Source organism: Mesitornis unicolor, unplaced genomic scaffold (assembly GCF_000695765.1).
Source record: "Mesitornis unicolor isolate BGI_N332 unplaced genomic scaffold, ASM69576v1 scaffold22663, whole genome shotgun sequence".
Taxonomy (NCBI): domain Eukaryota; kingdom Metazoa; phylum Chordata; class Aves; order Mesitornithiformes; family Mesitornithidae; genus Mesitornis; species Mesitornis unicolor.
This window is the reverse complement of record NW_010175664.1, coordinates 56,664-68,428: the sequence shown is the minus strand read 5'-3', so window position 1 is coordinate 68,428 and position 11,765 is coordinate 56,664. Positions and strand designations below refer to the sequence as shown.

General features: G+C 40.6%; 1 protein-coding gene across 1 annotated transcript in view; it reads right to left on the bottom strand.

Annotated features, from left to right (window-relative positions):
• Positions 1 to 3,822: 3,822 nt before the first annotated feature.
• Positions 3,823 to 11,765, bottom strand: part of TRAK1 (trafficking protein, kinesin binding 1) — a 54,049-nt gene continuing 46,106 nt past the window's right edge. The window contains exons 13-14 of the mRNA XM_010181486.1: positions 8,964 to 9,066; positions 3,823 to 4,621 (exon numbers count right to left, since the gene is read on the bottom strand). Coding sequence (XP_010179788.1) covers positions 3,823 to 4,621; positions 8,964 to 9,066 — 902 coding nt within the window. The remainder of the gene's footprint in view (positions 4,622 to 8,963; positions 9,067 to 11,765) is intronic.

Sequence of the window (11,765 nt, the reverse complement as noted above, 5' to 3'; positions counted from 1 at the left end):
CTGGAGCATAGGGGATTCAATCTGAACATGAGGAAAAACAGGGCACTGGACCAGGCTGCTCAGAGAGGTTGTGGAGTCTCCTTCTCTGGAGACATTCAAAACCCACCTGGACGTGTTCCTGTGCAGCCTAGTTTAGATGATCCTCCTCTGGCAGGGGGGTTGGACTGGATGATCTTTCAAGGTCCCTTCCAACTCCTAATATTCTGTGATTCTGTGAAAGGCCCAGAAAGGCGTTGCATGAGGCCATCAATGCCTGACTTTGTCCACTGCAAAATCCAGATAAAGCATACGAGCCTGTTAAAAAAAAGACTAAATATAGTCTGAATTACTATTTTAAAACTTTATTTTTTTAGCTATAATAGGAGAAAATATCTTTCTCAAAATGCTCATGCCTTAGTAGTACAGTCTGGCAATAAGATACCTGCAGGCAGTCTACGATGCCAAAACTCTCCAGTTTAACTGGGAGTCCTTCTAGGCCCATGTCTCTGTGAATATTTGCTTTTTAAAGAAGAACAGGACAGATCAGGTCTGCATGGACTGAACAGTATCTTGATAGTGCATTTATTGCTAACAGAATGTAGTTTTCTCTAAGTAGAACTTTTTTCAAACCTTAGGCATCAACTTTCATTAACAAGTTCCACTGCAGGTATGTGCGAGGGCTTCCCTCCTTGCTCTCTTCTGCACAATTGTGTGACGGTTTCCAGATTTCCATCCCATTTGACATGTACGCACCCTCCCAGGAGTTACCTGAATCCCAAATCCTACTCGTGGTAAAGCCATAGGATCAGACTCATCTCCTGCCTTTGTTAGTGTGGCACTTGGCATAACTCAGCTTGTCCTCAGAGCTCCCGTTAACCATTAACTCTCTGATCAGGAGCCTGAAACTGGGCAGAGGAAGGATGAGTCTGGGATGTGCCCAGCCCAGCATCAGTCTCTCACGGCTGTCGTGCAACACTGCGTCACACTCATGCAAGCCCTCCAAAAGTTTATTTTGGCATTACAGCTCTCCAGTTCTCTCTCCGTAGCAAGTATGTGACATACACAGTATTATACACACTCACCCCTCTCCTCAATGTATCAGACTGTTTAATCTTTGTATAATTTATTGCCCAACTACTCCCTCCTCCAGGGAGCTCTTCTATCACTACTTTGCTCTCACCACATATGCAGGATGTTCTCATCACCTGGTGTTTAATCAGCAAGCCATCTCCTCCCTCAGTAACAACGATATTAGCTAACAGCAGACCTCACTGCTGTCCCTTGGAAAACACAGGCTGTTCTCCTCCTTACTCTGTTCTTTCACATTTTGTCACTGTAGGTTTTGCATCGTATTAGGCAGGAGAGTTCACACCCTTCTCCTGCTCAAAATACACAAGCCATACAACATCCAATGTTTCTTTCCTGCAACGCAAATGAAAATAAACAACTGTGCTCCCTTCTGTGCTTTTTGTTTTGACCCAAGTTTCACCAGTTCCAGCAATCTCAAAACTCTTCAACTACTTCTGTGTCTAAGAATTTAAAAACCAAACCTGGTAACAGCCTCTTACTTTGCTCTGAGAGACAAAAGCAAGGGATCAAGGTCGAATATTTATCACCTTTAAAAAAACCAGAAAAATGTTGAATAATACACAACAATGCAACTTTTCTGTTATTTTATTGATATTAGTGAAGAAAAATTTAATTTCATCTTTCTGATGTGTTACAATTGCTTTCTCCAGTGGGTGGACAGCTCCTACTGTTTATTTAAAGGCTAAATACTACTTCCCGATTGCATGATTAACTTCTACACTTTAAGTTCTCATATGGTATTGCTTTCTTCCTCTGGGTATATAAAATGGTCCATTAAGTCCATGATTTTTTTCAGAATCAACTGTTATTCTATCTACTGCTTTAAGATACATTCAAAAAAAAGATACTTAAATTTACTTGCAATAAGTGCACACATACAACAGCAAAGAGAGCTGATGACATTTTACTGAAACATTTTAAGTTCATAGAATAAATAGAAGTCTTCAAACACATGCAGTAACTGACCGATGTGTTTTTCTCTCTCAAAAAATATCCTTAGTGTCCATAGCACTACTGCAATAACTACTTCATTCAGGAAAAAAGAAAAAAAAAAACAAACCCCGAAACAAACAACCCACCCACTTACCTCTCATCACAAAGACTAAAAGACGGTTTCATTTCTACAAGAAATTATCAGTGCTAAGGATTTAGTAACAGTCTGGTACAAACGGCAATTCATGGCAATGACGTGTAGTGTGATTACGGCAACAAGAATGGGAAGCCTGATTTAGATGCTACAAGAAGTGCAAGGAAAAGAAAGTGGATGCTAAACCCTCCCCCTTCACTCCTCTCCACCCCTCCTTCCAAAAAAACACTGGTTTCAGCTCAGCTCTAGAACAAGGTCCCTCCAGCCTGCTCCTGTCCCAAGATATTTCAGTTCTTTCTGAACTCAGTGTAAGTTTGGGAGAAACAGAAGAAAATTGGAATATAAATTAGGATCACCTGGCTGCAACTAAAAGTTGTGTGAGGTGTTTTGTTTCTTTTCTGAAAAAGCAAGGGTTATATGTGTGGTGTTATGAGATGTTTTTTCAGTTTAAAAACACCATGGGATAAAGCATTTGCCCTATTTTTACCTCTGCTAAGGGTCTAGCTTTGGATGGAAAAAGGTTTCTAGGAAAAAAGAAAACAAAATAGGTGGGGAATATTCTCACCCTGCTTACAAGGCCATAGTCCCCAACATGCACGAAACCTGGAGATCAGCATGAGGACCGCAAGTTGCTCTGTCCAGCTTGTACCATTTTGTTACTAAATACTTTTTGTGGTTCTCTGCTGAGGTTTCAAGGACGCACCTTTTCCCAATACTGGTTTTGCTACATGTTCTTTTATAACATTCTTATCTGTCCATCTGTTCTGCAACTTTGACTTCTAGGAAGCCACTGCCATATTTACCTCATGGGTTGTGAAAACTGTTTTCTTTAGAGGCACCGACAAAGCGCGTTTCAGTGGCAGCAACACATAGTAACGTATTTTCCCTTCCACGATCCAGTGCAGCATTGAAAAACAAACCAAAACTAAACTAAAAGAAGTCGCGCAGTGTGTAAGCTTGCCAAATGAAACAGCAGTGGAAGGAATATGTCAATATACCAGGTACCCAGTAGGCCTGCTGATCTCAACACTGTATTAGTTCAAGTTTACCACCTCTGGGAGGAGGCAAATACAGAACAGAAAAAGAAAAAAAAAATCATCCACACAGGCATAATGGCCAGGCACTCCAATAACTCAGCTCAACTCATCTACAGAAGCAAAATTAAAACTACCACATGTTAAACTGAGTGCTTTTTTCAGCATTCAACGAAGCGCAACCGCTCCCATGCTTCAAGTGATGTAATATGAGGTCTCACAAAACACATTCAATAGCTTCCCATGCACCTTCAAATCAAGTTAGGCTACTACAGAATTCATGTTTTCCTAGTCAAGTTATTTTTTGTTGGTTTTAATATTTTTTTTCAGTGCATCTTAAAAAAAAAACAAACAACAAACCTTTGCAAAAGGTTAGCAAGTTAATCTTAATACAGCAATCATAACTTAGAGTCTTTTACACTCAATTGAACAGTAAAATAATCCAATTAGTTACAATAGATCTGGTACATATTTACACATTTTGTACAAAGTTTACACATTTCTCCCATTAGGCACGAAGTTGATTTGTCAGACTCAAGAGGCAATGAAGGGATGGTGGGGAAAGGAAGAGAGGATTGGAAAAAGAATCTGAGCGTTTTTATTTAAAAAGACTAGCTGTAAAACTAAAGTCCTTCATCGTAAGCTAGTTTGCTTTGGGAGCTTGGTTCCCATGAGGATCCCCGAAGTGAGAGACGTCGGGCCTTTCATCTGCATGCTGGAACCCACCATGGTGGGGAAGCTCCGATTCCTTCGGATGCCAGTGTTCAGCTGGATGCTCCCGATGGTGCTGGTCACGGCAGGGCAGCCCAATGGGAGACCATCTGGTGCCAGGCCTCCAGGAACAAGGGCCCTCACTGGTCCTTGTGCCCCACAGAGAAGAGGTCCCTGGTCCTCAGTTAAAGGAAGAGCTGATGCTTGCCCTGAACTCACAACTTTGGCGATACCAAACCTCTTGACTTTGTCCACGAGATTAAGGTTGGAAACGGACACGTCAGTCTGACTCTCGCTGTTTCTGATGTTCTTTTTATTCCTCACCTCTTTCAAGATTGAACTAGCAGGCTTTGAAGCCAAGAAGTTGTCATAAGGTGGGCTGGTGCACTTAAACTCAAAAGATGGAGGGGACGAAGAAGGTGTCTGCATAGGTGAGTTCGGTGGAGTAGAAGGAATGATCGCCATTTTAGGGGGGTATGTGTTCAGGAGGGTGCCTCTGCTGGCTCTGTCCCAGCTCTGCGGATTGTACACTGCTGCCGAGATGCCCCGTTCCTTCAGCAGCCACACCAGCCCCAGAGATGTGCTCATCGTCGTCGTGGATTCCCGGAGGTTGGTGAAGGATTCAGCCAAACTCAGACGCCGAGGAGTACAGGGAGTAGCCACCGGGGTGCCTTTCAAATTGCCAATGCTGCCACAAGCTGGAGTAGGTGCTGCGTTAAGGCTGAAAACAAAAAAGCAGGCAATTTATTATCTACACTAGGGAATTAAAACTTACTGCAAGCAAGATTCTTAACCCTGAACAGGGCCTTTTATCCATTTTGAGAGTGCATGGGAAACTGGGACAGTTCCCAGCTTCTTCCAAATGTGATGACAAGTGCAAAAACATCTCTTACAAAATGCATCTCTCCACTTGGCATACTTCACCACCCAGTCTCATGGGATTAATGCATTCTCCAGCACCACCACATTTCTTTTGATAAACCATTAAATTGACATGTTTGTTTTCAACACCTTCAGGTTTTCTTGATCTACAGGCTGTCACAACTGCCAGTCATTTCCATTAGACAATATATCAATGGTATAAGCAAGACAGATCGACTTTTTAGTGTCACTTCTGACCACACAGAACTGCTAGTCCTTCTAGTACTGCAGAGAGAGCAGCAAGGGCAGAGGGGAACGCATTTGCTACAGAAGCATTTGTAGCAAAGCTGTTGGAAGTTGGCACTGCCACCAATGTGCACTTTCGTAAGGCCAAACCCTTCTTCCCTTCTGCTGAATTGGTTTTCATTTATGGGGAAAGGGATGGAGGATCTGAGTCAAATGAAATAAGAAAATACAGTCAAGCTCTTGGTTGTCAGTAGGTAACTGATAACTCAGGAGCAAATTACATAAGACAGAGCCATTCTACTGTTAATTTGGTAAAACATTAGTTTCTATAAATTGAAACATGGCTAAATTGTTCCCTAATTCCACTTCTTCCTTCTCAAATCTAGCTATCTACAAGTACTTGACAAGAAAATGTTAAATGAACAATAACCTGCACATTTAGAACAAGTAGCAGACATTGCATACTTATGTTCAGTGCCATCTTACTGCATTTTGTTTTCTTAAGCACACTACTTCTAGTTATTAGGGGCTGGGATTTCTTGAATCATATCAAGTAACATTCATTCTGGTAGACTGTCCTCTCCCCATAAGCTGACCATCTGAATAAGAACAGACTCAATCAATACAGCACCTATTTACAAAGAATTACAAGCACACAGGAGATGTTCCAAATCCTTTGTGCTACAACATGAGATCTCACGGACACTGAGGTTTGAATGTTTCTGGTGTCCTTACAAAGCTTGTTCCCATTTCCTGATCTATTTAGATAAGGCTACTCACAGCATGTTTGCCTATGCGTAATTCCCTCTCAAAATTTATGGCAGTCCAAGGCACAGCACTCACTGAATAAGGTGTACTTTGTTATCCCAGAAACAAGGCATGTGAGACATCCATGAAACTCCAAATTCATGTCTATTTGGGAGAATCCCATGGGTTCCATGAATCTTTCAAAAAAAGATTTTTAACTATTTCTGACCATGCTGAAATGATTTTTGTCATATATCCATACCCAAATACTATCCATGATAGTATTTCCTAGGCATGGATTCACCCCCTCTAATGGCATTTAAAGGGTCTTGAACAATGCAACACTTGACACTAACAGGTAATTCACTGACCTGAGACCTCACCACTGTTCAAAGAAGGAAATCTGCCTCTTCATCTTGCCAGATCAGCAAGTAGAAGACACTCAGCAAAGAGTCAGACAAAAAAAACCAGAGGCAATGAGAGAGCAGGAAAACTAAGCAGCTGGGAGAGGTGAGAACAGGGAAAAGAGCAGGAATTTCGCTTTTCAGCTGAGCCAAGTTGTTGGATCAGCTCAGCTTTAATGTGCAACTTTAACTTAAGTTGGGTTCTCTGTACCAAGAGATGCAGCCAAAAGCCACACTGAGATGAGCTGGTTGGATTTCCAGGTATAGAGAAGCCTCAGGCCAATGCACAAATTGCATCCTTTTTGTCCAGATGGACAAAAGAACCTAGATGATGTCTTGGCTGGAATTTGCAAGTCTCATTTCACCTTATATTAGTGAGCCTTGGGAAGCCAAGATGACTTTAAGTGTCAGGATAGACATCCTGAAATGGTTTGGTTTAAGCCACTTTCTGATGAGGTTAGAACTTTGTCTAATGGTATACAGCCATCAGCTTACATGAGTTAATATAACACTACAAACTTTTGTCCTGTGATCTTCTAAAATTCAGCAGTACTTTAAAATCTTTAAGCCATTCCTTAATTAAGGAAATATTAGCCTGTTATGAAGCCTGAAGTCACACTTTCTTTCCATGGCTAAATAGGATCTATCCAACAGTAAGTAATTACTCTACAGTAATGTAAAACTGTACCAACTTCTAATTAAAGCGAGTGAAACTGCCAATGAATTTTTACCCTACAGTTGCAATTCAACACAAGTAAACCCATATATTCCACCTGTAAACTGCAGTGAAACACGTTTGAGAAAACGAGTATTAAAAGTGATGTAATTTAGAATGAAGCCTTGCTAAGTGGCTCTGGAATTGGTCTTCTTGCACCCCCAGTGTGCTGTGGCTGTCAGCGCATGTGGTAGCTGTGCTAGGGCAATCTCTCACTGGGTCCTATTCCTTCTGCCTGGATTAAATTAGTCGCAGGGCAGAAGGACTCCTCACAGCAGAGCTTTGAAGGCCACGCACACACTGTGAAGGCAAGGCTGGGTGGAAAGGAGAAGTTAGATCACAATTCTTAAGCATTGATTAAAGCTGCATCTTCACAGCTCTGATTCCAGTTCATGGTGTACCTAAAGAGCAGCAACAGCTACTGTGAAGCCTCTCCCACATTGGCTAAACAGAGAAGTACAGAAGAAGTCTTGAAAAGCATGAGGGAGGGAAAAGAAAGAGAAAAAACTTACTGTGTGTACTGACTTTCTACAGGGTACAACCAAGTACACTTTGGAAACCCAGACACAGGGTGCTAATTATCAGGCTTCTAAGATGTCCTAGTCACAAGCTGAAAACTGCAACACTCCAATGGCTTATTAATTCCAACAGCTTCATTCTTTCCAGCTCCAGATTTCAGTTCCACAGATACTTACATTAGTACTTCTACTAGTTTTTTAGCAAAGATACACACTTCAGTGCAATAAAAATAAAAACAAGACATTCCTGCAAGAAAGGGGTTGTTATGTAGGTGTTGCTTTTTATTGTTTGTTTGATCATTTTGGTTCTAACCGGGAAATATTTTCCCCAGCAAACTGACCAACACTGCAGAGCAGCCTGGACACATCCACAGAAACAGACTCAAACTGGCCTCAGCAACTCAGCCCAGTGACAGAGTTAGATTGAGAAAAGAAACAAATAAATGAGTGCCTCATTTAGCCAGATGAAATTTAGTCAGGTTAGAGCATCACCTGGGTTAGAGGCTAGGTTAAAACGCAACCAGGTAGGCAAATATCAAAACTCTCTGGGTTAGCTGGTGCCACACACACTGGCATTCCTTGTACAAGGCCCTGCCAACACAGGCGCTGCTGGCAGTGTTGCTCACCCCCTGCCACGCTGGGTCATAGCGTCTGCCCTATACCTCCTCTCAGCATAACGAGACATAATGCCGTTTCCTCATCCTCCTCACATGACCTGTGAAGAATCGTTTATGGTTGGTAAGGAGGAGCTCCTTAAACATATCGGCTGAAAACATCATCTTGTTTATTTTGTTCTCCTCCTGAATGAATGGTGAACTTGGGCGTAACTAAAGCACCTAGAAATGTACTGAATTTAGCTGTCACAGCTGATTTGTTAGATTTAATGACCAACATTATCAAGGAGTTTATTATGACTGCAATTAACAGTAATTCAACAGTAAGAAGAATAAAACAGAACTGCTGCCAAATCAAAGGATCTCTTCAGTAACAGTGCTGAGGGGACAGGAAGATAGAAAAAGAATAAACAGCCAGACCACAATTCACTTAACTTTGTTCAGAAAGGGAAGCAGATAAATTACATTAATAATTGTCCACTTCCTTTCCACCTTGCAGGTTTACGTATTTAATTCCTCATGTGCTTCCTGAATTTCTTTTCCTGTACATCCCTTTTTCTTCTGCACTGAAGATTTAGGCTTTTTTTCCTCCCTGGAAAATCTCTCTCCTATTTTTTTGTGATACCACATTCTGCACATTCACACATGAGGACTACAACTAGTTTGGGATCAAGGGTAGTCAGGTTTAGATATGGGAAGCCAACTTAGTTATGTCTGATCCTGCAATATTTTAACTAGAGATTACAAAATTTAAGAGATTTTGGTTGGCTTTCTAAAACATTACAGATGCCTCTCAAATCAAATCAGGTTGAGGTAACTCAAAATGGCAGGAATAATTTAGGAATGTGTAGTAAATCTTCAATGTGGCCAATGCTTTTGTTTATGCTGTTACTTTGCATTTCCTTACAGGGAAAACTCTGACAGAGCTGAAGGCTTTGCCAGCACGGGAAACCCTTACCTTGGTGTGACTCGTGTGAGTTCATCGGAAGGGTGCAGAATGCGGCAGGTGGTGAAGGTGAAGGTGGAGTTGGTTTGTGACATGCACTTCCCAGGATGAGGTACTAAATTAAAAAAAAGCAAATTCTTTGCATTTTACACAGAAAGGGGAAAAAACCAAACTTCGGTGTGCTTATAAGACAGATGCAAAAAGCAATGAGGTACCTCAGACAGGATCAATGCAAGAAAAGTTAAATACAGAAGTGCAACAGTGTCGTAACAAACACTTGTTCTCAAAACAAACACATCTGGGACTCCAAGGCCAGTGCTAAGAAAGTCTGCTGAAACTTCCCCATGATAACTTACACTGCAGTCTTGCTCAAAACAAATTTAGGCAAGGCAGTGCTTAAAACACTAGTCCTCATCCAAACTAGCAACTTGCATCAGTGGAAAATTATTTCCTTTTGTATCAGCAGCATTTTCTAGTACCAGCTCAGGAGCACTAAAATTTTCTGAATACTCGTGCAGTTCAGCTTTCAGATTGATCCACAAAAAGGTATCCTCATTACTTCTCAGTAATGGATCCAGCTTGCTACAGGAACACAGATTGAAAAGCTGGGAAGGGGATGGACACACAGTAGTATTTCTTGATCTCTGACTTTTCACATCCACAGTAAGGGACGTGGTAGTTCTTTGGATCCACTACTGTACATCTGTAACATTTCTCTTGTGTGTGTGTTTAGGTTCTTTATAAAGTATGCCCTCAGCTGCACAACATAGCAGGTTTTTTAAATATTTGTAAACAGTGTAGTAAAGCATTTTCTCCACAAATGCAGCTGTAAAGATGCCGTTCTGTCAATATGTCAGTAATTAGTGAAAGAAGCAATACAGATCTTAATTTAAAAAATGAAGGACTTAAGCCAATTTCTTTCTTCTTAGTAGATCTACTTCTGTGAATATAGTAACCTGCTGTATAATGCAGCTGTGGCCATTGCAAAATAACTACAAAATTTAAGAGCCATGCATCTGAAAAGCTGGTTGAAAATCACCCAAAGTTAAATATCACATCAAAGATATCATGATTGCATAGGTCCTCTTACTTACTAACCAAACTTAGCAGTGGTCAAAGGGCATGCACAATATAAATCGTGTCCAGCTCCCTCCCTCAGCCCTACCCAACCATCTGAGCCATTCCCTGATTAAGCCACATTTTAATACCACAGTACACAACTATTCAACACATTGCAGAGGACAGACAGACAGACTGACTGGACCAGACACCATTCTGTACTTCCAGAGATGCTTAGCAGAAGCAAGGCAAGTCTTAATCATGGCTGTGTTCCCTTTTTCATATATAAAGTATCACAGCTTCAAAACAGTGTGTGCAGCTAGGTAGTCCTTTAAGAACACATATAAGCAGTGTGAGGGCTGGAGCATGGGGAGTGTGAACAGTGGAAGCAGAAGTGGCTAAGCAAACAATGTGAGGTAACTTCTAGTTAGCGCTGGAATGTACTGCTGTACATTAAAGAAGGATATTTCTAAAAACCCACTGGAGTGTCATGTTAACACACTCAAATGTTAGCACAGCATAACAGAACAAGAAGCTCTACTTCACCTCCAGAGACGGTAATTATGATGCTTCAGGAATCCAGTTGCTTTAGAGATTAGTGTGAGCACTATAAAAGCTATTACAAGGGAGCACAGCCTAGCAATCATGATTCTCTCCATATTGCAGAGAGTTATAAGAAAATCTGGAGAAAGAGCTCAAATAACTGAACATGAAAAAATTGGTTATTTAGAGAAAACAAAGGACTTCAACATGAATCAAGTAGAAACAAGGCAATTATCCCTGGATGATGAATAGAGAACAGAATAAAGCAATGCCGGTTTAAGATTGCAAGCTCAACTCAAAGCACATAGCTGTAAAACAGTAAGTGCATTTTCTCCATTTGTCATATCCACTGGGCATACCCTCAGATTGGAAACAGGCACATTGAAGATACATAGCTGCATTAGCAAAAGCAAGACTCATTGCTATTAATGAGTCAGAGATAGGAGAAGGCTGCTAAAAGTAGAGAAATCACTGACTCTAATAAGAGGAAGCAAAATGAATTTTTTTTTAAATCAATTTCCAAGAATGTATTGCACCCTGAAATACCACTAAGAAAGTCCTGTACCAGCTTCATCCTCCATCAGTCAACAATGGGGTGTATCATACTGCTGGAGCATTTTCCATCCTTTGGGCACAATACAAAGAGAGAACCTGTTGCTGTAAATGAAAAAAGTTTATAAAACAGAAACAAAATGATTCATTCCTAACCTAGTAATTTTTCATAAGAAGGGCCATCTCTCCTGAGTTGGTGTAAGTCTGTGAGGAAGTAATAATTCAGTTTATAATAATCATCTTCACATGTACATACAGCAAAGTATTATTTTAAATTTAAACACCTGCTCCATGTGACTGTGTCTGAAACCATATGTTTTATTTGTATCCTCTTTTTCAAAGCATTAACAATGAGGCTTCATACCTACATGAAAAAGAATCTGTACATAATTCAGTGTTCAACAAAATTTACAGAAACATGATATAATTTCATCCATCAGGAAACCACAAAATAAACTGCATGTGCATTTTCCCCCTGAATTAAAATTCAAGCTAAATCTTATATTGCTGCTGGATCATATTTTGTCTCTCAGTAATTAATGATTCTTTACCGTATTAAGTTTTCTCAAACAATTCTTAGGCATTTTGGAAAAAGCACAAAACATTATAGCTGAAAGAGACTTTCCTGTAAGCACAAACACTGTTGTAAAAACATCTTCT